Genomic DNA, 26,595 nt, shown 5'->3' with positions numbered 1-26,595 from the left:
CCTAGGCCCGGGTGAGCCCAAGTGGCCCTGGGTCTGGGAGAGGCCAAGCATCCCTGGGTCCGGGTGAGACCATGAGTCCCTGGATCCAGATGAGGACTCGTGCACCTAGGCCCGGGTGAGCCCAAGTGGCCCTGGGTCGGGGATAGGCCAAGCGTCCCTGGGTCCGGGTGAGACCATGTGTCCCTGGATCCGGGTGAGGCCTCGTGCACCTAGGCCCGGGTGAGCCCAAGTGGCCCTGGGTCTGGGAGAGGCCAAGCGTCCCTGGGTCCGGGTGAGACCATGCGTCCCTGGATCCGGATGAGGCCTCGTGCACCTAGGCCCGGGTGAGCCCAAGTGGCCCTGGGTCTGGGAGAGGCCAAGCGTCCCGGGGTCCGGGTGAGACCATGCGTCCCTGGATCCGGATGAGGCCTCGTGCACCTAGGCCCGGGTGAGCCCAAGTGGCCCTGGGTTGGGGAGAGGCCAAGCGTCCCTGGGTCCGGGTGAGACCATGTGTCCCTGGATCCGGGTGAGGCCTCGTGCACCTAGGCCCGGGTGAGCCCAAGTGGCCCTGGGTCTGGGAGAGGCCAAGCGTCCCTGGGTCTGGGTGAGACCATGTGTCCCTGGATCCGGATGAGGCCTCGTGCACCTAGGCCCGGGTGAGCCCAAGTGGCCCTGGGTCTGGGAGTGGCCAAACATTCCTGGGTCTGGGTGAGACCATGTGTCCCTGGATCCGGGTGAGGCCTCGTGAACCTAGGCCCGGGTGAGGCCACGTGCCCCTGGGTCTGGGAGAGACCAAGCGTCCCTGGGTCCGGGTGAGACCATGCGTCCCTGGATCCGGATGAGGCCTCGTGCACCTAGGCCCGGGTGAGCCCAAGTGGCCCTGGGTCTGGGAGAGGCCAAGCGTCCCTGGGTCCGGGAGAGACCATGTGTCCCTGGATCCAGGTGAGGCCTTGTGCAACTAAGCCCGGGTGAGGCCACGTGCCCCTGGGTCTGGGAGAGGCCAAGCGTCCCTGGGTACGGGTGAAGCCAGATCCTGGGTCCGGGTGAGGCCGTGCGCCCCTGGATCCATCCGGGTGAGGCTGGGTCCCAGGCCCGGGTGAGACCACGCGCCCCTTGGGTATGGGTGAGGCCACGTGCCCCTTAGTCCAGGTGACGCCGTGCCCCTGGGTTCGGCCGAGACCAAACCAGAGGGAGTCGGACCTCCATTACCACCATTTGTCCACCATCCAGAGCTGAGGGGTCAGTGCTGACATGTACACATAAGGAACTACTGGACATCGAAATTGGGTCTCAAAAGAACTGTTGGTCCAGGGGGAAGCTCGCTACAGATTGATTCATTTGCCTGTCAGCATAAATATTATTGCTCGTCTCACATTCAGTTCTTATTAGTATATATCTAGTGACATTTGATCTCGCTCATCTAGAGGAAATGATGAACAACATAGACTGAGGAACAAGAACAGAACCAGAAGCAAAGAGGCATCGATCGGACTATCGGGCCTCAGAGGGAGGATAGGGGAGGGTAGGGGGAGGGTGGAGGGAGGGGGAGAGTTCAACCAAAGGTCCTGTATGCATGCATATAAGCCTATCCAACGGTTAAGTTCAACAGGGGATTGTGGCATGCGTGGGGAGAGGGGTGGGATGGGAATGGGGGGATGAGGACAAATATGTGACACCTTAATCAATAAAGAAATTTAAAAAAAAAAACAACAAAAAAAAAAAAAAACAAAGATTCACTGAAAATATGCAGCGGTGGTTATTAGCTTAGGGACTTAGTTTCTCAGAAAAAAAAATATGCCTGCTTTGTACTTGGTTAATTCTAATAAAACAAGAATAAACTCTGTTTCTCATACTGAAAAAAAGACAGGAAGAAAAAGAAAATATGCAGCGGTATCACCACCACCAGAATGTGTACATGACCAGCACAGTGGTCACTACCATCGTTTAGTATGAATCCTAATCACTAAGTTGGCAGCGGAAGTGGGTTAGGGGGTCAGCATGCAAGTGCTCCTAGACACAAGGGTTCTGAACTTCGCAGACCACCTACCTGTGCCTATGGGAATAAAGTCCAGAGGGCGCACTTCCCAACACAGAGAACAGCTACAAAATGTTGATGATAGTCCCAGACACGTAAATGTTCAATAAAAGTTAACCCCGATTATTACTATTAACACGTCACAGCAGCAGTCTCCAAGGACTATCACAAAAATAAATTCCAAGGTCTGTATGCTTCTAGGCACCTTCTAAACCTTAACACCACTGACAAAGTGGAGGGTCTCCAGATTTCACTAGAGGTCAGTGTCTGGAATATTTACATTTCTTCAGTCAGATGAAGCATGATTAAGATGTCTTAATCTAGCATAAGTACATGTGATTCGATTTATGACCATCACGCCAAGAAAAGTAGGTCCTGGTCAAAGAGAAAGCAGGCCTGAGTGACCACAGTGTGACAGAGAAGGGACCGGTGAACTTCTGGGAGGAGGGGAGAGAATCCTAAGGGAAGGTAAATTCCCTCCCCTCAAATAAGGGTTATTTCTGGTTTCCTAGGAGTTTTGATCTGTCTATCCATGGTATGCTGAGATCCAAAAACATTATACACCTCCTAACAGATAAAAATCCAGAACGTGTGGGTATGAGTGGAAAGGAGGAGGGGTTTTTCATGATTCCTCCCCCACACTATTGCGAAAGCAATGCTCACTGTTTTCCTGATGCCCCTTTAGACTAACATGCAGGCAGATGTACAAACCTAATGAGATGTTTAGAATTTAACTGTAGGTATTATGAAATATTAAATCTCTGAAAGGAAGAGCAGTGTAAATGAGATTTAACAGTCATATAGGCACTTAAAAATTAAAATTAAAATTTACTACCTAACAAACATATAAAAAATGCTCAACCTCACTTTGTAATCAGGGAAATGAAAATAAAATGAGACACTACTTGTCCCTAATCAGAGTGGTAAAGATTTAAAACACTGATAATATCTGCTGTTTGTGAAGGCACAAAGGAGAGAGGGTGCTAGGCAGGCATACATTTGCAGTCTTTCTAGAGAGCAATTAAGTCATCCCATCAACAACCAGATCGGGCACAGCTCAGGAGATCAATCTAGACATCCGTGTGTGTGCATCGGAGTATATGCACAAGGAAGCCTATTCTTTACAATATTTGCAATAGCAAGAAAGAAAAATGGAAATTGCTCTTAAAACCCTCAAAGGAGAAATGGAAACGTTAATTAAGCTATATTCATGCCAAAGAGTACTAGCAGTATATGCAATTAAAAAGAGTGAGAAATCATTTAATGTAGTGTACACAGTAAATTGTTTAATGAAAAAAGCAAGTTGCCAAACAGGATATACACAATGTTCCTTTTAGAAATGGATACATATTTCTCCTGAGAATTAGAGTTCATGGGTAGTGGGGGTCCATTTTATATTTATTTACATTTTTAAACATTAAGAGAAAGTAGACTCCATATTTTTTGTGTGTTTTTTCTCTAAGTAATACAAAGCTGCTTATCTACCCAAATCATAAATCTGTAACTGGCTTTACAGACAGTTTTTCAATAGTTCTGTTAATTTATTTAAATGTCCCAAAGATTTGATTAAATAAATGATTTTCTCAGTCAAAAAACATTTTAGTTGATTTGTGTACTTGGAAAAACTGAAATGACAAACCTATCAACAATATTTTCTAGGGAAAACCAGAACATTATTATTATAAGTTTATCTCAAAGAAAAATCCCCTTGATGTTTATTACATTCTGTTCATCATTTGTCAACAACAATAATTATTTTAAGAACTCCAGTCTGTTTCCAATCAATCTCTTCCTTTTATTAGGCTACTCTTTAAAATACTATTGATATGTCATTGTTAATAAAGTTTTATCTTCTTAGCATAATGGATCTAGACAACCTTTTCAAACACATGCTTTACTAAACCACTTAGTAAAATATAGTTACACATAAAAACGTTAATAGAGAGATAAATAAAATCAAGTTGATTCTATATAAAAAATGTGTGGCATTTAGACAGTTGCATTAACCCTTCAAGTAAAAAGGTTACTTATCCATCATTTAAAGGTCAGCCCTACTATCAACAAAGACATTTATAAAATCAAATTAAGCCTTCCAATCTTCAAAAAAGGGTCCCTGTATAACTTTATTTATAATACTAGAGGTCCAGTGCACGAATTCATGCACGAGTGGGGTCCCTCGGCCTGGCCAGCGATCAGGGCCGATGGGGGCTGGCTGGCAGGGGGAAGGGGCTGCAGGAGTTGGCTGGCCAGGGGAAGGGGCCATGGGAAGTTGGCTGGGGGAGGAGAGGGAGAAGGGACCGTGGGAGGTTGACTGGCCAAGGGGAGGTTGGCTGTGGGAGCGCACTGACCACCAGGGGGCAGCTCCTATGTTGAGCGTCTGCCCCCTGGTGGTCAGTGCGCGTCATAGCAACCAGTCGTTTGGTCATTCGGTCATTTGGTCATTCGGTCACTTAGTCTTTTATATATATTCTAGTGGCCCGGTGCACAAAATTCGTGCACATTAAAAGAGAATTAACTAGAGGAAATATTTTAATATTGCTATTTGCCCTTTCTCTATAATAGAAGTGTCAGAGATGAAAGGAAATTAGTAAAATGTATATGAAAATAATATATAAATGTATTAATAAATAAACAATAACAAAATGATATAACAAAGACATGATATAAAAACAACAAAAACATCATATGAAAACAACAAAAACATGATATAAAAACAACAGTGATGCAAACAATGACTGATAAAGTGATTAAACTTATTCTAATATCTCCCTGTATACCACATTAAGAGTGAAAACACTTTCAGAGTGCTTGACTAATTTCCCTTTTAATGAATTATTTACAACTTTAACTGTAACATCATATGCTCTTTTAACTCAAGAGAAAGCAACATATAACTGACCATGTCCGAAAACGAGTTCAGGTAGGAATATTCCTACTCTGTCTAGAGTTTGTCCTTGTGATTTATTAATAGTCATCGCAAATACTGGCATCACGGGAAACTGTCGTCGAATTAATTTAAATGGGAGGCCAGTGTCAGATGGGGACAAATCAATTCTTGGAATCAGAACAACCTCTCCCTCTACAGATCCTGTTAATACTTCAGCTTTGATAATGTTAAGTCGTAATCTTTTGATAATAAATCTAGTACCATTACAAAGACCCCATTTACTATTAAGATTTCTCAGTAGCATGATGATTGCGCCCACTTTCAATTTTAATTTATGACACGGCATTCCCGAAGGAGTAATACTGTTAAGAAATTTGATGGGAAAATTTTCCTTTTCAGCATCATCTGTTGAATCAATGGAATCATCACTCAAATATGTGTGAAAATCTCCACCAAGTATATCCAAAATTTCTTCATTTAATTTTTGAATGTGCTCATTTTTTGGACAAAGAATTGCATGTTTAGATATATTTTTAATATTATCTATAGATATACTATTTCCAAAGGTAGCTTCAATAATAGATCCATTACAAATCATTCCACAGGGGATTTCAATAATATCCATTCCTAAATGAAAACTGCTATCAAGTTTGCCATCTCCAAGTTTTACTAACCATTCACTATAAGCAGAATCCTCTGATCTCATATTTGTTTTAAGAGACAACTTTCTGAAACATCCCCAAACATTACAGTACTTTAAACTCGTCTGCACTATGGCTGATCTCATACATGCGCTACAATACTGAGACATTGTCGAAAATTCCCTCGGAGAAGGAGAACATTCCCACCAAATGCAACATCCAAATTCATAATTTTTCTTAGTAATCTGCCTATGGCGTTTATAGCATGACTGGATGCCATGGTGCATTCATCAATAATGAGAAGTTTGGCCTTTTCAGTGGTTTTAGCAACTTCACTCTTCATATCGAGTCAAGAAATTGAAGTTTAATTTAATGGAATTGGTAATTTATATTGGGAATGAACGGTTCTTCCACCAAGAAGTAAATTTGCAGCAATTCCTGTAGACGCTGTGGGTAAAACAGTACCACCACGACCTCTAATATAATGTATTAAAACTTTATAAAGATATGTTTTTCCACTACCACCTGGACCATCCAAGAAAAAGCATTTGGGGAAAAAAAATGAAAAAGAAAAAGAAAAAGCATTTGGGGTGTACAGTTTGATCTTCGCTGGCTGGAGTTATAGTCTGAAAGGCAGCTTCAACTCAGCGCTGGGCGGGGATGTATGCAGGCAGCGCCATGTCCCAGGTCAGGAACACAGGCAGGCAGCTTCACCTCAGCGCTGAGCAGATACACATGCAGGCAGCGTGATGTTAGCACTGGGCAGGCCTGCACACGCCTCCGCTGGGGGCAGAAGTCCCCGCCCCCATCCGCACCCACCAGCTCCTGCCAGCGCATGCCTCCGTCGGGAGTGGCCTTCGCCTCCTAGACAGCATGACATTAGCGCTGGGGAAGTCCCTGTCCCCATCCCTGCCCACCAGCTCCAGTCATGCATGACTGGGACACCATTATGGATCAATTAGCATATTACCTCTTTATATATATAGATAGATTTGAGGCCCGGTGCACGAATTTGTCCCTCAGCCTGGCCTGCGGGGATCAATGGCCTGCGGGGATCAATGCCACCGCAGCCCAGCCTTACCCACCAGCTCGTCGGACTCCAGCCCACTATCTGCATTGATCCTGCACAACATGAAGTAGTACGGGAAGTGGCAGTGGCCAGGAAGGAGCCCAAGCCTGGGCTGGGCACTGCGCCTCTGCCACTCATCTCGGCCCCACTGTGCCTGCCACTGCCGGCACTGAGGCATGCAGGGGGAGTGTCCGGGGACAGGCTCGCACCACTGCAGCTGTGCTCACCAGCCATCAGCCTGGCATCTGGTGCCCATCTGTCAGCTGAGCGGCACTCCCGCTGTGGGAGTACACTGACCACCAGGGGGCAGCTCCTGTGTTGAACATCTGCCCCCTGGTGGTCAGTGCGCATCATAGCTACCAGCCAGTCGTCCAGTCGTCTGGTTGTCCGATCACTTAGGCTTTTATATATATAGATGTCAGCTTTGTATGTAAATATGTAAGATTTCTATACATTTGAAATATATTTCAATAAGACAAAACAAAAAATCATCAGGTCATGAGATAATTATTTCCCTTAAAAAAGAAATGAAGGAATGAAATTTTGTATTATCTTAAAACTTTAGATACCAAAGATTTTTCCCCTTGATTCCCAATTATTCTATGGATTAAATTAAGTTAGGAGAATGGGATTTTACTGAATAGTGAGGAAATTCCATTTCAGTAAAACTTCAAGAATTTCAAATAAAAAACAACTTGGTATAAATTGTAAACTCTGAATATTGATGAGAAACATGAGCTTTCACCCAAACTTGAGGTAGCACCAGCCTCAGGGCTAATCCAAGATTTTGCATAACATATTTTACTTAATTCAACCTCCTTCTTATCTTCTAATATCCTTACCTATTCAGCCTGTGTTGATAGGGAAATTACAAAGGCAGCCTTGTAACAATGTCTCTAAGATAAATTACACACTAATCTTAATCTCCATTTTTCAAGAAGTTTGAAGCATGAAGCCTGGCAAAGAAGCATCACATTAGCTGGCAATCAGGAGAATTTGGGGGTTGGGAAATGTGAGGCATTTAATCATACTGAAGTTAGAAAGATGAGCAAGGACAGCTGCGTGCATACTGGAATGACATGAAAATAGCACTAATTAAGAAAGAACTAGGGGTAACTTTCTATGGGGTACTGGTTAATTCAAAATTAATTTTCTAACTTCTGAAATGAATATTTTTAACAAATTAGAAAAAAATATATAAAGGGAAAGATGATCCCTTAATTCTTTTTTTATATATATTTTATTGATTTTTTACAGAGAGGAAGGGAGAGAGATAGAGAGTTAGAAACATTGATCAGCTGCCTCCTGCACATCTCCTACTAGGGATGTGCCCACAACCAAGGTACATACCCTTGACCGGAATCAAACCTGGGACCTTTTAGTCCACAGGCTAACGCTCTATCCACTGAGCCAAACCGGTCACGGTAATTCTTGATAAAGAATCTTTACATTAATGTTTCAGAAAATATAAATAGTATATCTACAAAGAACTAAATAAACCAAATTTGACACTAGCATAAAAACAAAACACCAAAATAAAATAATAATAATAATAATAATAAAAGAACACCAAAAACAACCAAACCGAGAAACCAAGATGGCAACATAAGGTAAACACCTAACTGTTGCCTACCACAACAATTTTGAAACTACAACTGGAAAACAGAGCGCACACCGTCCAGAACCACCGGAAAGCTGGCAGAGTGGAAAACCTACAACTAGAGAAAAACAGAGAGGGGGACGCTGAGCCTCAGGAGCTGTGGAGGTGCGGAGATCCGTGAGCGCGGAAAGGGCGGGTGGCTGAATACAAGGCAGGCTTGCTCGTAGCGCGGAGAGGGAGGGCAGCAGACACCCTCCCTTTCTCGTTTGGGAGAAAAGCAGGGCCGCCCGACTGCACTGAAATCCAGCTGCGGTCGGGGAGAAACTGGTCTGTTAGGCAGCGGGAGAGGCTGGAAAGCTGCCTTCTCTCAGAGGCACGCAGCCATTAATTCGGGCACGGAGAAACTGCCCTTCTTCGGGCGGCGCGGAGGGAAACCAAAGCTTGTCTGCGCCACCCTGAGACTCCGCCCCATCCAAGCTGAGCACTGAAGCTCTCCCAGCGGAGACACTGCTGATCTTCACAGCCAACTGGCTTGGAGATCAATTCCCGCCAGTGTTACCAACAATCCCAACCACTCTGAACTCCAGTTTCTGGGGACACGCGGGGGACCCAGACGCCTATGGGAGGGACTCTCGGCCGGTTGGAGAGTGAGAGTGACTTTTCTGTCGGTGTGGACAACACCAGATTTCAACCACTCTCATAAGGGACACATTCAAGAGGCAGACTCAGTGAGCACCAAAGCCCTACTGTGTCTCCAGCACAGCAATTCTTCCATTATAGACACAGCAGGCCCTCACAGCCAATTGGACCGGAGGTCAATTCCTCCCAGTGTACCAATAGCAATCAGGGCTTTTAACTACACCAAGACTTTCCACTCAGCCCACAAAGGGGAGTACCAAGAGCGACCACCTAGGGTGATTGGGGAAGCTGAGCTACCGGACCCTATAGGTCACCGACCACACAAAGCCACTCCATCAACACAGGGAGGCAGCCAAAATGTGGAGACATCGAAGTATGTCACAAGTAGGAGAAATAGATGAAAGCAAACTAATGGACGACACAGTGTTCAGAACCATATTTATAAGGTTACTCAAGAATCTTCTAAAAACCGCTGAGAAACTTGAAGAGACCTTCAAGGACCTTAATGAGAATACCAAAAAAATGGAAAAGGACCAGTCAGAAATTATGCATATACTGTCTGAAATAAAGAATATACAGAGTAGACCACCGCACCCGAAGAGTCAAACCAAAGAGCTGGAATATGAGGAAGAAAAAAACACCCAACCAGAGAGGCGGAAAGAAAGAAGAATCCAAAAGTGTGAGGACAGCATAAGGAGCCTCCGGGATGGCTTTAAGCGTACCAATATCCGAATTTTTGGGGTGCCAGAAGAGAGAGAGCAAGATACTTAAAACCTATTTGAAGAAATAATGACAGAAAACTTCCCCCACCTGGTGAAAGAAATGGACTTACAAGTTCAGGAAGCGCACAGAACTCCAAACAAGAGGAATCCAAAGAGGACCACACCAAGACACATCATAATTAAAATGCCAAGGGCAAAAGACAAAGAGAGAATCTTACAAGCAGCAAGAGAAAAACAGTTAGTTACCTACAAAGGAGCACCCATACGACTGTCAGCTGATTTCTCAACAGAAACTATGCAGGCCAGACGGGAATGGCAAGAAATATTCAAAGTGATGAATAGCAAGAACCTACAACCAAGACTACTCTACCCAGCAAAGTTATCATTCAGAATTGAAGGGCAGATAAAGAGCTTCACAGATAAGAAAAAGCTAAAGGAGTTCATCACCACCAAACCAGTATTATATGAAATGCTGAAAGGTATTCTTTAAAAAGAGGAAAAAGAAGAAAAAAGTAAAGATAAAAATTATGAACAACAAATATCTATCAACAAGTGATTCTAAAAATCAAGTGAATTAAAAATCTGAGGAACAGAATAAACTGGTGAACATAATAGAATCAGAGGCATAGAATGGGAGTGGATTGATAATTCTCAGGGGGAAAGGGGTGTCTGTGTGGGGGGTATGGGAAGAGACTGGACAAAACTCATACACCTATGGATAAGGACAACGGGGGGGAGGGAACCGGGTGATGGGGAGATATGGGGGGAAAAAAGGAGAAACAATGTAATAATCTGAACAATAAAGATTTATTTAAAAAAAAAAAAACCTATAAAAGCTTAATAACCACATAGAAGCATTTTAAAATTAACACTTAACGCTTTTCTAAATGCATACAATATAAAATTTACAACTCATATTTACTATATTCATAATCTTATCCTATCTAATAATAGAGTAACATGTAAATTACCATCACTCCGCTATGCCCACGATTGGGCGGCGGGAGGCTGGGGGCGGGACTCGGGGTGGCCTATCCGGCCATTGAGAGGCACGGATACGCTGCCACTGAGGGGGGCTACCCTGCTGTTGAGAGGGGCAGATCCTCGGCCGCTGAGGGGGCCTGCCGCGGACACCCAGCTGCGCCTCTCAACGGCAGGGTAGCCAGGTGTCCGTGGCAGCCCCCCTCAGCAGCTCTCAACAGCAGGGTAGCCCCCCTCAGCGGCCGCGGACCATCAAAAGTGGGGGAGCTGGGTGCCTGTCTGCTCCAGCACCTCGAGCCAAGCCGGAGGCTTCTGAAAGGCCTGATGCACCAGCAGACAGGCACCCAGCTCCACTGCGAAAAGCGAAAGCGTGTAGGGGACCCTACACGTGCATGATTCAATCATGCACTGGGCCTCTAGTATTTACTATAAAGTTAAAACTTAAACTTTATGTAATATATTTATATTTTTTAAACTTTTGGATAAAATTGTCAAGGTTGATTTTCTTACCAAAAATTCTACATCATATTAACATTGAAAATCAATCCTCCCTGAAAAAGCTTATATAACAATATAAAAACTATATTTATGATAGTAAGATGTACTTTTTATATTGGATCATCCATTTATGAATTGAGTACACATTTGGGAGTTGTCAAAACAACCAAGAGTACAGTCGTAGCCTGCAAATTACCAAATTGTTTAGGCACACTTAAATACTAAATGATAAAGATGGATGTCTATCACGAAACTTATCTGAGGAAACACTAACTCTAGCATGCTTCTCTTTTTTTCTTGCTACTTCTCATATTTCCTTTCAAACATATTTTCTATGAAAAACAAAATCAACTCATGAAACTTGAGATGTTCTAATTAAGATCATTTCAAAAACCAAGAAAAAAATCTTTGTTTTTTTTAAATAGCATAGCCAAACCAAATAAAAAAACAAAAAAATGCTAAACATAAAAGGTACTAAATATACTTTTATGTTTAGAATATACTAAACATAAAAGGTACAACCAAGAGTAAAGCTTACCTATTATTACTGTGAATCTGGTATTTTACAATTAAGCATGTATCCTAAAGGAGGTCATACTGTACTCCCCATCTGTTGCCTTCTCGTAACTTACTATCCATGTTACAAGTAACTAAATACAGCAGGTCCTCGAATAACATAGTCTTATCGCTCAACATCATTTTGTTATAATGTTGATGAGATGCCATAGGAACTCAACTCTCCTTTATAGCAACTAGCCCATGGTAAATTGGTTTCATTATACATCGTTTCGCTTGAAGTCACAAAACCTATCAATGACATTAAATGAGGACTTACTGTACCAGTCTCAGGTCAACCAACAGAAAGCCAGTTTGAAATTCAGATGAAGCAACACCAGTGTGCCTCAAGTTTCAAAAGCAGGAGCCATTCAGAACATGTGGGAGTATATGAGGCTGACAAGGTAATTTAAAAATAATCCCTATAATGGTGCATTGATGAAATTAACTTTCTGCTAAAATTCCTTGCATTCAAATTAGTACTCTTTAACACACCTGATTTTTCTGAACAGCATTTGAAAAATATGCAAAGATACCTTAATCCATTTTATTTTATATCTTTCCCCCAAAATTAAGAGCAATTTTAGTTCTTTTAAATGTATCCCTTTTTAGTTAAATTACAAGCTAAGGCAAGACAATTTAGAGTGACTTGAACTTCCATTTTTGCTTTGACAGGCAAATTGTTGAAAATAATTAAATAAAAGAATATTCCAATCACCCCAGCAGTAAAACATTTCTATGCCACCTCCGGCTCTAACTTTTGATGCTTGCGTTGACAGAAATGTCAATTACAGAACTAATAATAAAGTGTATTGAAAATGTATGAAACGCCTGATCTATAAAAGAATAGGAACTATTACTTCCTACTCTGTGATTTTTGTAGTTTTAATATAGGTAATGGCTAATACATTTTCAAAAGACAAGGTGATATCTCAAGTGGTGAAAAACTGCTAAGAAAAAAAGTGAAAAAGTTTTAGAGAAATCTGGTGACTTGCTTTTATTCAGACCATACATAAGAAGGAGAAATTGAAAATTTTATATATGTTTTTCATAATTTTAAATTCAATTCCAGAAGTGTTACCTGTGTTTTTTCAGTCTTCCTCACTACTAAATTATTTTGAGGCATTAAAAAAGGAAAAATATTCATTATTATAATATTTGTTATAACATATATTGTATTTTTCATTTATTTACTAGAGGCCCGGTGCACAAAATTTGTGCACTCGGGGAGAGGGGGAGTCCCTCAGTCTGGCCTGCACCCTCTCACAGTCCGGGAGCCCTCGGAGGATGTCTGACTGCCACGGAGGTGGGAGAGGCTCCAGCCACCACCGCTGCGCTCGCCAGCAGTAAGCGCACTGACCACCAGGAGGCAGCTCCTGCATTGAGCGTCATAGTGGTCAGTGTGCGTCATAGCCATTTGGTCAATTTGCATATTAGCCTTTTATTATATAGGATTATTTGTTCATTCATTATTATTCATACTATTTACTGAGCAATCAAGATCTCCTTGAGAAGGCAGCATCTGAGAAAAGATTAGAAAGAAGGGGGCAGAGAAGTTGGCAATCTAGGAAAACCAGAGTTCCAGCCGAGGGAACAGTAAGAGCAACAGCCCAGAAACCTATGTTTGTCGGCAAAATGGCAAAATGACAAATGTGGAATTTGTGAGGCAGAGAGAAGCAGGAAATGAGGTCAGAAAGGAACAAATCAGAGAGCAAGACTGCATATGGCCTTGTAAACCATGATAAAAGAAGTCTGGCTGAATGAAATGAGAGGCCAACAGAGGGTTTTAAGCAGAGTAATAATGTGATCTGACAAATTTCAAAAGGATGAAATTTGGCTGTTATGTGGAACACAGGCACAGGATGGCAAGCAGGAGACCAGTTAGGAGGCACTGCAATAATCCAACACAAGAAATGACAGGCCCAGAGAGAGGCCGGATTCTGGGCTCTGAGAAGTTGCCACTGGCTGACACAGGAAGACTAATAGGCTTCAGCCATGTTCTCCACCTAGAACATGGGTTCTCTCTATAGAATAAAAAAGAAGGAAGCAAAACTACTCAGAAGACAGAATTCTGGAAACACACCTCCATCACACACATGCAAGGCCTTTCATCCAGCACAGGAGTGACCTGTCAGGCCCTCTCTGGTCTCTCCTAAGTATGTGCACAGCATTGCACTCGTACATAGCCTTCCAGACCTCCAGCAACATGTTGGATCTTATGAAGGCCCACTCACACTGTAAATCTCCCGGCCAAAATCCTGGCCCATCTTTGGCTTTTCCCCACCATAATAGCAACCTCATGCTATTGGCCAGCTATGGGCCTTCCCATTCTTTTTCAGCAAAAATCACTACTGTTTTCTACAACGTTCCAGAAATATGGGGTTTTCTATGTTTGCTCCAAATCAAGTGAACCACTTCCAGCAGTGAAGACAAAGCTACTGTTCTCCACAGCTTGCCCCACCCCAATAAAACTATGGTGACAACAGCTGGTGGTGGGAATGAGCAGAATATAGGAGCAGCCTCAGGGCTAAATCACCAGACTATTCTTACATAGTGCCTGTAGTTTTAGGCACTTTCTCAAGTCCTAAACTGGCTGTTTTTTGACAATTTTATCAACTTCTATCATGGTTTTTTGGTAAGTGGATTTGCCAAGCTACTCATTCAGCCATTCTGCATTAAATACACTGTACATGTAAATTGACTGAGAAACCTTCTAAAAATGCCATAGAAAATACTTTGAAACATTTCTAAGTAGAAAAAAAGGCCTGTGCTAAAATTACTATTTTCTTTCTGCTACCAGCATGCCTTTGTTGAAGAGCTTACTCAGGTGGACGTAAGTGGAAAAAGCCTCTAAGCAGAGCAATAGCATTTGGAAAGACACAGAAGCATGTCAGGGAACTAACTGTAAGGTTACTAGTAAGTGTTAGGAAGGTAACTCCTCTCCATTTCCAATTACAGATACACTCAAATCTCTTATATCCTAAAAACACTCTTTCTTAGTCAGATATAACCCAGTGGTTTTAGTCCAACCTCTTTCCACTTCTTCTCATCAACTTTCTTAAAAGAATAGTTAGAACAGTTTATACCCTTCCTCGCCTCTAGTCAGTCCCTCAATCCTTTCCAAATTTATTAAAATCACCCTCATATGGGGTTAGTTCACCTCCCAAAATTACCAAATCCAATCAGCAATATTTGGTCCTTATCATGTTGGACCTCTGCGTTCCATTGGACAGCACTGCCTATCACTAACTCACTCCTTGCAAATTTCCACTCCTTGTCTATGACTACCCTCTTAGTTCTCCTCATATTGTTCTGATCATTTCTTGGCCAGTTCCTTTAGCTGGACTTTCTCTTCCTGAACCTACACCTAAAATATTAATAATCTCTTAATCTCTACTTTCAACCCTCGTCTCCCATATTTTCCCCCAAAGAAATTCCAGCATTTCTCACTGTTTCATGCTGATGACTCTCAAACATTTACCTCCAGCTATAAAACCTTCTCTCACAATTTGAGGCTATTTCTAACAACTGAAAAATCATTTGCACTTTCATATTCCACAGTGAGTTCAAACTCATCAGTGTCTAAAACTGAATGAATCTTACCTCCCCCACAAATTCATCCTTCCTCTTCCTGTATTCCCTATCTCATTGGTTGGCACTTAAGCTAGAAACCTGGATATAACCCTGGATTCTTTCTCCTCCCTTCTCCTCTGCAGCCCAGGACATCCAATTAATCCATAAACCTCACTGATTTTTACCTCCAGAATATTTTCAAATCTATCCTCTCTTCCCTCATTCCTTACATTTAGAGGTAGCTATTTTGACACAACTATGTCAAAAAAATGTCAAAATGGCTATGTCAAAAATGAAGCCTGATTCAAATTCAGCTCTCGGCTAAGACTACAAATGATGGCCTTTCCAATGAGGTGGGGCGAGGAGAGAGACATCAATGTGAGAGACACATCGACTGGTAACCTCCTGCACACGCCCCAACCAGAGGCAGGGAGCGAACCTGCAACCCAATTATGTTCCCTTGACTGGGAATCGAAATCAAACCAGAGACACTTCAGTGCATGGGCCAACACTAACCACTTAGCTACACCTGCCAGGTCTAAAATACTTCTTTTGAAGAGGCTTCCAATAGATTTCCTATAACCTGACCTTTAAAGAAGTATGAATAGAATGCCCATTTGACCCAGTAATCCCACTTCTAGGAATATATCCCAAGAAATCAGAAACACCAACAGAAAGAATATATGCACCCCTATGTTCATAGCAGCACAATTCACCATAGCTAAAATTTGGAAACAGCCTAAGTGCCCATCAGCAGATGAGTGGATTAAAAAACTGTGGTACATCTACACAATGGAATACTATGCATAAAAAAGAAAGAACTCTTACCATTTGATCTGGAGAGCATTATGCTAAGTGAAATAAGCCAGTAAGAGAAAGATAAATATCACATGATCTCACTCATTTGTGGAATATAAAGAACAAAAACTGATGAACAAAAATAGATCCAGAGACATAGAAGCATCGAACAAACTGTCAAGCCTCAGAGGGAAGGCAGGGGAGGGGTAAGAGATCAACCAAAGGACTTATATGCATGCATGTAAGCATAACCAATGCACACAGAGAGTAGCAGGGTGAAGGCCTGTGCTGGGGGGCGGGAGCGGGCGGGGAGAGGTCAATGGGGGGAAAAGGAGACATACGTAATACTTTCAACAATAAAGAATTTAAATTTTAAAAAAAGAAGTACAAGTGGCTTCCAGCTGGCATCATTTAAAAACTAGACCTAAAGTTATTTTTTAATGCACTTGTTTACCCGTTGCTTGAAATCACTCTTCAAAAATGCTTTCACATAAAACAATACTGTTTGGTCTCATGTTATATTTTCATAATATATTTTTCTATTCAAAGTCTTCAATTCTTGACAGATCTAGAACATGATTTAGAATATGTAAGATCAAGAATATGTAGTCTGTAAAGGGAATACTAAAAATACTACCTTTTAAACATTAGGAGTGAAGTTATACCAATTCAGTGGTTTAAATAAGAATACCTGGATTTTGCAAGTTATATTATACTTTTTTGCCCTATGACCTCGAATGATTTACTTTAAAAGTTTTAATCTAGCCGAAACCGGTTTGGCTCAGTGGATAGAGCGTCGGTCTGCGGACTGAAAGGGTCCCAGGTTCTATTCCGGTCAAGGGCACGTACCTTAGTTGCGGGCACATCCCCAGTAGGAGGTGTGCAGGAGGCAGCTGATCAATGTTTCTTTCTCATCAATGTTACTAACTCTCTATCCCTCTCCCTTCCTCTCTGTAAAAAATCAATAAAATAAAAATAAAAAATAAAAAGTTTTAATCTACTTTCTCATGAAATATAAAGATGATAATAGTTATATCTCAGAGCTAATGTGAGTAAAATATGTAAGTAGGTCTACTTAATATCTAATACATTATATTTCAAAAAGCAAATACTTAATCCATGTTAGCTATCCTTCTTTAAGTTATTAATAGTAAAGAACTGTCTTTACTAAACTAGAATAAGAGGCTTAATTATGTAATACTAAGCTGTACAACATATTCTCATTGAGAAGTGCCTGTCATCTATCATTTTTGGTCTTTCCCAATTCTAGTTCCATATATTTTTCATTTCTAAAGGAAATGGCAGTTTTGCAAAAAATTGCCTGAAATATTGTGTTTAAATAACTTGCTGGTAGATGCTTGTCACACCTGTTTATTATTCTTTGTCCTGAGCACATGTTTCAATTACATTCCCCAACCACCCCTGTGGTTCTTGTTTAGCAGAAAATAATGGGCCCAGAATTTTTTGTCTGGCCTGGAATTCTTTCCTATTCATGTTGGCTAGGATGAAGATGATCACAACTGTGTTCCTGGAAGTCTTATTTAGAATACAGTGAAGTCACATCATGGAAGCAAGGGCTGAACTCTGAGATCAATAGAATGCTGAGAAATGATATTGTGTGACTCCAAGGCTAGGACATTGAAGGCATTGCAGCTTCCACCTTGGCTGGTCTCTTGGATTGCTATCTAGGGGAAGCTAGCCATTACACCATGAAGACATCCAAGCAGCCACTATGGGTAGGCATATGTGGAGAGGAAGAGAAGTTTCTTACCAACCACCAGCATCATTTTGGCAGCTATGTGCATGAGCCCTTGGAAGTTTCTCCAAGTTTTCAGCCCTACCCAATGAAATCTTCAGATGACTACAACCTCAGACTATATCTAACTCTTCATAAGAAACTCTTAGCCAGAATTGCCCAGACAAGCCACGCCCTAATTCCTGACCCACAGAAACTGTAAGAGATAATAAATGTTTTTAATTTTTAAGCCAAAAACAATAGAACTCTGACCTCTACCTCCCTCCAACCATACATAAAAATTTAAATAAATCCTAGACAATCATAAAAGAAAATATTGCAAATTATAGACTTCATAAAAATTAAACTTTTGCTCTTCAAAAGACATTGTTCAGAAAATGAAAAGGCCAACTACAGAATGGGAGAAAATATTTGCAAAACATATCTAATAAAAGATTTATCAATACATATAGAGATCTTGAAAATCAAGAGAAAAACAAATACCAGTAGCCAAATTTAAAAATGCATAACAGATTTGAATAGACTCTTGCCCAAAAAGATATACAAGTGGCAAATCCTATATAATAAAAGGCTAATATGCAAATTGTCCCCTCAAGAGTTTGACTGACCGGGAGTTCAACCGCTCACTATGACATGCGCTGACCACCAGGGGGCAGCACGGACTGAAGGAAGGCCCCGGCCGGCAGCCAGCAGCCAGGGGAAGGAAGGCCCTGGCCAGCCCTGATCGCCAGCCAGGCCTAGGGACCCTACCTATGCACAAATTTCGTGCACCAGGCCTATAGTATATTATGAAAGATGGACAACATCATTAGTGGTGAGGGAAATGCAAACTAATACCACAAAATACCACTATGGACCCACCATAATGGCTAAAATTTTTTTAACTATCAATGCCAAATGCTGATATGGAGCAACTGACTCATATGTTGTTGATAAAGATGGAAAATTGTACAGTTACTTTGAAATACAGTTTAGTATAAAGTTAAGTATACACTTACCGTAAGACCCAGGCAGTCCATTCCTGGGTTTTCACCCAAAACAAATAAAAGCATATATTCACCAAAGACTTGTACTCAAATATTTATAGCAGCTTTATTCCTAATAGCCAATAGCTAGAAACAACCCAGTGGTCATTAACTGGTGACTAGATAGTTAAACAAACCATGGTATATCTTTACAATAGGTTACTATTCAGTAGTAAAAAGGAACCAAATACTGACACAACATAGAAAAATCTCAAAAGTACTATGCTATGTAAAGATACCATATACAAAAGACTGTACTCCATGATTTCTTCTACATGAAATTGTAGGAATGGTAAACATAGTGACAGAAAACAGATCACAGTTGTCAGGGATCACAGGTGAGGGGAAAGAATGGACTCTAAATGGTATGAGGGAAGCTTTTTGTGTGATGGAAATGTTTTATATTATGACTGCATGGGGGAGGGGGAGTCCCTCAGCCCAGCCTGCACCATCTCCAATCCGGGACCCCTTGGGGGATGTCTGACTGCTCTCCCCTGCCTGCCTGATCGCCCCTAACTGCCTCTGCCTGCCTGTCTGATGCCTCTGACTGCTCCCCTGCCGGCCTGATCGCCCCTAACCATCTCTGCCTGCCGGCCTGATTGCCCCTAACCGCTCTCCCCTGCCAGCCTAATCACCCCTAATGGCTCTGCCTGCCTGTCTGATTGCCCCTAACTGCCTCTGCCTTGGCCCCCACCACCATGGCTTTGTCTGGAAGGACATCCAGAAGACATCTGATCTATCCAGTCTAATTAGCATATTACCCTTTTATTAGTATAGATTCTGCTGGTGGTTATAAACCATTTGTAAAAATTCAATGAACTATATACACTATAAACAGTTACATTCCATAGTACATAAATTATATCTTCATAAAGTTTTTTAATGAAACACTTAGAATAATGTCTAGCATTTATAAGCACTCAATAAATATTAGCTAAAAATAACTATTATTTTTATGGCAATCCAAGAAAGAAATGGTTTCATAGATAGAAAGACTGAGAATTTTAAGATGCTTTTTTCAAAATGAGATAAATTCAGAAATTTATTTTTAATAAACCCTACCCTATTTGCAGATAATATAAGGGCTTAAAGTAAAGATCTGTCATTAAGCTCTAGTTCTATAAAAAGATTACTGAGCACAGAGCCAAATAAGGATGACTCTCATGCTGGAGGTTCAGCAGCATCCAGGTAGAAAACAGAGCAGATATCACACTATTTCAAAAAAGCGAGTGGTAAGTGTTATATAAAGCAACAACAAAAAAGTCAGAAGTGAATAATGCCTCATGAGAAGTAGGACATAACATTTCACTGAAATTCTAATAGCACTTGAGAGAATTTGAAACTTCTCATTAAACACTTCAAAACTACTTCAAATAAAATAGGAAGTAAAACAGCAAAGCGGGGCTGTCAAATTTAAGCAGTTGCATAAGTGGCAATGGGGACTATACAACCAAGAAACCCAATGAACCAAATTCTCTTTGCATCTAGCAGAATCTAGCCTGAGAAGGGCAGAGACTAGGAGACACACACACACCACATCTTTGAGGATTTTAAGTAAAGCAGCTATATAAAGAAAAGGAACTGAGTAAGTGTCCCTTCTTACCCTCTTCTGCTTCATCCTCCTGGGGTGACATTGGGCCCCCTCCACTAGTAGGAGTGACAGGTTCCTCCTTCTCAGACTCTCTCTGTAGACTCACCACCTCATAGATTGCATCTCCAGCACTGGTGTGACCTTTTCCCTCAGTCTGAGAAAGAGATAAACATGTGTTTCAATATGAGAAATGTGAAGGAAACACTATGTTTCAATGGTCCATTAAAAAGCGCTGAAATGAGCCCTAGACGGTTTGGCTCAGTGGATAATCGGCCTCCGGACTGAAGGGTCCCGTTCGATTCTGGTCAAGGACACATGCCTGGGTTGCCGGCTCAATCCCCTGTAGGGGGTGTGCAGAAGGCAGCCAATCAATGATTCTCATCATAATTGATGTTTCTCTCTCTCTCTTCTTCTCCCTTCCTCTCTGAAATCAATAAAAAATATTTTTTTAAAAAGCGCTGTAATGAAAAGCAGCATGTCATGCTTGAAAAAAATTTGGAAGTACTTTGTTCTTCACATGGTATTCTAAATGTATGGTTCTTATAGCATTGTGTTAACCAATACAATGAAATCTGCTGACCATTTTGGAAGAACTCAATCTTTTTTATCATAAAAACCCGAGACACCACAGATTCTAGGGCAGGCAGGTAAGTGAATGTTGCTAGATTCTTAGGACTCACTACCTCACATTGAAGTAAAGAGATATCACAACATCCCTCAACTAATTCATGGAAGTAAATAGTTTCTACCTTATAAATGGTTTACATTATAAATGGGGTTTTTTTTAAGAAGGAAAAACTAATGCGACTGCCAATTAATTAACCAAGCATGGCCTACAAAACCCAAGATAAACTGCCTCTAACCTTATCTCACTCTTAAGTGTGTCACTACATTCCAGCCACTTTGGCCTCATTCAGCTCTGGGAATCTTTAAATTCTCTCCCAGCTGAAGGTGTAGGGACATCTTTTTTTCTCTGCCAATAGAGCTTTTCCTCCTACTCTTTGTTAACCCCCATCAAACTTAGATCCTTTCACTTCTACAAAGAATTTAACCTGAGTTCCCTGTGTTTTGATTCTCATATACTGTTCTTCCTTCACTTCACTCACCACAGATAATTACACATTTATCATATTCATTTGTTTAATGGCTATCCTGTCTACTGGACAGTATGCACCTTAAAGACAGGAACTATGCTGGTTTTCAATCAGAAATAATACAGTGCCTGACACATAGGTACTCAATAAATATCAGTGGAATGAATGACTGGCAATGGTTACCTTCTTCCTTCACTATAAAACAAAAATTATGTGTATTACCTACTAACACTGTCTAATTTAGAAGTGTCTTGGAAACCCTACTTTTGTTCATTTAATATTAAAATAACTTTATAACCTTACTAATAAGTCAAACAATATACAGGGTGGGGCAAACATAGGTTTACAGTTGTTCATATGGAAATAAAATAATAATTAATAAATAATAATACAAGAATAAACTGTTTTGCATACTTACAACTATAAACCTATGTTTGCCCCCCATATTCATATAATATTATAGATAGAAATAATTATGAAAAGTAATCAGGTATTACTTGAATATTTATTCATTATAACTTTACAAAGGTATAATATTTCTGTGCCCTGTCTTTTTGGTTTTAATTATTACATATAAAATGAAGAAAAGTTGTTTTAAATATAGAATCAATATTTCTATTAAGTATATTGATGCTTCACAGGTGCACATTACAGGTTTCTAGGGGGGAAAGTACATAATTATTACACTAGCTGTTTTTTTTAACTTACATTACCTAGATGTGTATTTTTCAAATACTCTATTGGTTGACTCTAAACATCATTTAATTACAGCTACTTAAGAAACTATCTTGACATTTAAAAAGAATGATAGGAAAAAATATGTTATTTCATGAGGAGAACAAAAAGGTCCTACCTGTTTCAACCTCATGAAGAAAGTCTCCGTGAAAGTCTTCCTGCTGAAGTACCAGAATCGCTCGTTTGCAGGGTATACACGGACTACTGTCTCCAGGAGAAAGCGGACAGGCTCCACCACCTCCGTGACCACCATATCCACGGCCACAGTCATGTACACTCGCTTATCTGCAGCAGAAATTTTCTGTGTTTTATGCTGGCTTTATTATTCCTTGATTATTTAAGAAAACAGTTTCCTCACTTACTATCACATTACCTTCTATGTTTAATTTTAAAGGTTTTCATGTCAGTTTGATTAAATAGGTAACCAAGTATTCCAAATATATTTCTCAACACACAGAATCCTATTTTAATCATCTGTCCAAATCTTCTCTGACAACTTTAATATTTTTTCCCAAAATCAGGTCTTACTATAAAAAAATAAAATAAAATCTTTAGGAAGTCTTTTACACTAAAACTATCTTTCAGTACTGACCGGTTTGGCTCAGTGGATAGAGCGTTGCCCTGTGGACTGAAGGGTCCCAGGTTCGATTCCGGTCAAGGGCATGTACCTTGGTTGCGGGCACATACCCAATAGGGAGTGTGCAGGAGGCAGCTGATGGATGTTTCTCCCTCATCGATGTTTCTGACTCTCTATCCCTCTCCCTTCCTCTCTGTAAAAAATCAATAAAATATATATATTTTTAAAAACTATCTTTCAGATTTCCCAGAAAAACCTCTGGAAAAACCACAGAGGCTTGCTCTTTCATTTCATAAAAAGAGATACTAGAAATCACGTTTGTTTAGTTGCTTGGGAAAGATCGTCAAGTCAGAAGAGCTGCTCTACCTTCACTATATTAAATTTGCATAGGAAGATGCTATTAAAAAGAATACTTCAACATTATATGCTTTAAGAGAAATCCCTGGATATCTGTCAGTTCCCTCCCTCATTGTCCATAATATATATTGATCCTCAGGAAAATCACTGTGATTTTCATATATATTGTATGTATCTGAGTCCTTTTTGAGAACAACAGTATAGTGTTACAGCCAAAATTTCAGTTACTATTTAAAATGTTTACGTGGCCACGGCCTTCCTTTAATTTGAATCTAGAATCTTCCAGGCCATTGGCTACTGGTTTTCTACAATTTCATAATGATAGGTTGAAATACGAATTTCGCTTTATTTCATTTGCCCTACTGGGTTTTTGAGTCTGTGGCTTGGTTATTCCATACCATTTTGTCATTTCTTCATTACTTTAAAAATATTTTTCCAATTTACTGTGCCCACCACTTTTAGTTCTGAGTTAGAGGGAGGATCAAATGTCCAAGCCCGCTAAAAGAAACATTCAATTGTGCTTTTAAAAACATTTTACAATATTTATACTCATCAACCATAGGTCTATTAATATCATCAAACTCAAATATTGTATTTCATTCTTACACGCATCCTGCTGCCAATTCAAGAGAAAGTAGGATTCTCTAGATATTGTACTTGACCTAGAAGACCTTAAAGTCTAAGGGAATAATGTAGAGGGGTAAGAGAGAATAACACAAAACATAGACTATAATACACTACTTGGTATAGTGAAAATATCCAAGACATTTCCTCTCCCCGGGCCTCAACTTCTTCTGTAAAAATCAAACTGTAATTCATGAATCTCCTCAGTAATTTATAACATCAAGGAGACCATATGAAAATTTTAGCAATCAGGTCAACATTTGGGTTTACATATGAAATAATTTTAAATTTAAGATACATTATCTTTTGGATCAGAAGATTATTATAATTCAGTATTACATGAAGTTTATTTTAACAAAACATAATTTTTAAAATATATTGTCTTTTATTTGAGGATTCAATGTGTATTAACATACAAAATGAAAATGAACTATGTGTTAATATAACAGATAAAAACTGCTTTACTTATTTTTTGAAATTCGGATATTTTATTCTTCAAAATGATCAACTGGCTTATTTTTATCATTTTTGTGGTTTCTTTCTGAATGATAATAAGAAAGAAGTTAATATGCTGGTATTTACAAGTTTATCTCCAGAAATAAAAAACTGGGTGTAAAAATTATTTATTCTTAATATATGAAAAGCTAAATTTTATATAATCATTATTTTTTTTCTCCCTTTTTAGCCCTCAATATGAAATAGCTTGCTGTGTGATAAAATGCATGCAATTTATGGAACTGGAAAAGACTCTTTAAAGAAATTTGAGAGTAATTAGCATTTTAATATTCTTCATTAATATATTATACTTTCATATCAGTATTCACTAATGCTCTTATACCCAAAAGTCTACTGTGGGTATAAACGAAACGTAAGACAAAGATTTAAAAAAAATCCATTATTTTCTCAATATAAATTATTGTTTGAATGACAGTAAAGAATTTAGTGTAAGATTATAATTGATGAGGTAATTAATTTTAGTTTGAAAGCAGATAATGGAGGAGCAAAAAAAAAACAGGTAATTGACAGATACCTGGAAAAAGTAGGAATAAAAATAAACACAGTGGGGAAAAATGACCAATGTGACTATATACCCTTTATGAATTCTGTTCAACACAAGTCATGTTAAACAAAATGAAAAGGTAAACAACAAGGAAAAAAGGGTTTGTCATAAATGATATCCTTGCTATACATTACTAAGATCTAAGCTCCCTAAGGTTAAAAGACTGGAACAAAATTGTAAGTTATATTTTTTTAAAGTTAAAATGCTTATCAAAAATATGCAGAATTTTAGAATTTGCTTTCATAATTTCATTCATATTCTTCCATCATTTCGCCTCCAAATAAAATCACTCTATAATGACATATAAAACACAAAGCACAGCCCTGGCCAATGTTGCTCATTGGTTAGAGTGTCATATTGTGCACCAAAGGGTGGCAGGTTCGATTCCCAGTCAAGAGCATGTACCTGGGTTCCAAGTTCTATCCCTGCCTCGGTTGAGGCACATGCAGGAGGCAACCAATTTCTCTCTCACTGTCTGTGCCTTCCTCCCTCCTCTTCTTTCTCCCTCCCTGCCCCCCTTCCTCCACTATCTCTAAAAATCAATGGAAAAAAATATACTCAGGTGAAGATTAACAAAAAATAAAAATAATAAAACACAAAGCACAAATACTTTCTACATAATCTAATAAAATTAATTCATGTATCTCTAAGGGGGAATTCTTTTGAATAGTGGAGGTTTTCCCCCAATAGATGGGTAAAATAGAAAAGGAAACTTGAAACTCTAAAGAAGAATAACTCCTAATATAATATTGTATGTCAATTATAATTGAAAAATAAAAGTTAATTTTTTTAAAGAAAATTCGCCCCTGGCTGGTATGGCGCAATTGATTGAGCATCATCCCATGCACCAAAAGGTTACTAATTCAATTCCAGTAAGAGCACATGCCCATGTTGCAGGCTCAATCCCCAGTAGGGGATATGCAGGAGGCAGCCAATAGATGGTTCTCTCTCACATCGATGTTTCTTTCTCTCCTTCTTCCTTCCTCTCTCTCTACAATCAATAAAAACATTTTTTAAAAAGAAAATTTGAGGACTTACAGGAGATACAAATTGATTTCTCACAAAATTTAGAGCACCATTCTAAATAGTATTAGGTAAATAACAATCTTCTTAAAATTCACACTGAACCTGTGTATTATTTTCTATTGATCCTCAGTACAACAGTGTTCAGTGTCAATTAATTACATATGTGTAGTAATCATGTGAAACCACGTTAGATTTAGCACGTTTTGATGCATTATACACATTAACTTAGGCTATTATTTTCCCTGCAATAGACCATTCTCCTTATGCTAAAGAAATAGTGTTGGATGTAGAAATGCAAAATGAATAGTAAGAAAACTATATCAGATATATTTATTGCACATAACACAAGTCTGGGCTAAATTTTATAGTAAAATCTATTAATTAAAAAATACTCCATTTTAAAATGAGCACCAGATTTTTTTTTAAACATGGCAAACAACATTGTCCATAATGTAAAATTTTAAGCAAATAATAAGGAATCTTTTAAGAAAATTCACCTTTTGGGGTTTCTTCATTAAGTGCCAGAAATATAGGTGCATTTGGGTTCCACATGCCGGTGATAACATAAGCCCTCCCATCATAGCTTTTTCCCATGGATTCCTGTGAAAGTCCAAACAGAAATATATACATCAAGAAAATCACCATTTCAATTAATAAATGTGTCTTACTTTAAACAATTCAATTTACTAAAATTTGGATTTACAAGCAAAAGGGGGGTTTATTTTCTCTATAAATTTTTTCACCCTACAAAAACATTTCTTTGAGTATTAAAT

General features: G+C 39.7%; 1 protein-coding gene across 5 annotated transcripts in view; it reads right to left on the bottom strand.

The window, feature by feature from the left end:
• Positions 1 to 26,595, bottom strand: part of LOC103289977 (rab GTPase-activating protein 1-like) — a 438,759-nt gene that overhangs the window by 325,265 nt on the left and 86,899 nt on the right. For all 5 annotated transcript variants that reach the window (XM_054712112.1, XM_054712113.1, XM_054712115.1 and 2 more), the window contains 3 exons: positions 26,320 to 26,422; positions 22,297 to 22,463; positions 20,362 to 20,503 (listed from right to left, as the gene is read on the bottom strand). In XM_054712112.1, coding sequence (XP_054568087.1) covers positions 20,362 to 20,503; positions 22,297 to 22,463; positions 26,320 to 26,422 — 412 coding nt within the window. The remainder of the gene's footprint in view (positions 1 to 20,361; positions 20,504 to 22,296; positions 22,464 to 26,319; positions 26,423 to 26,595) is intronic.

The sequence above is a fragment of the Eptesicus fuscus genome, chromosome 22 (assembly GCF_027574615.1).
Source record: "Eptesicus fuscus isolate TK198812 chromosome 22, DD_ASM_mEF_20220401, whole genome shotgun sequence".
Lineage (NCBI taxonomy): Eukaryota > Metazoa > Chordata > Mammalia > Chiroptera > Vespertilionidae > Eptesicus > Eptesicus fuscus.
The sequence above is the reverse complement of the archived record's forward strand: the minus strand, read 5'-3'. Positions and strand labels throughout refer to the sequence as shown.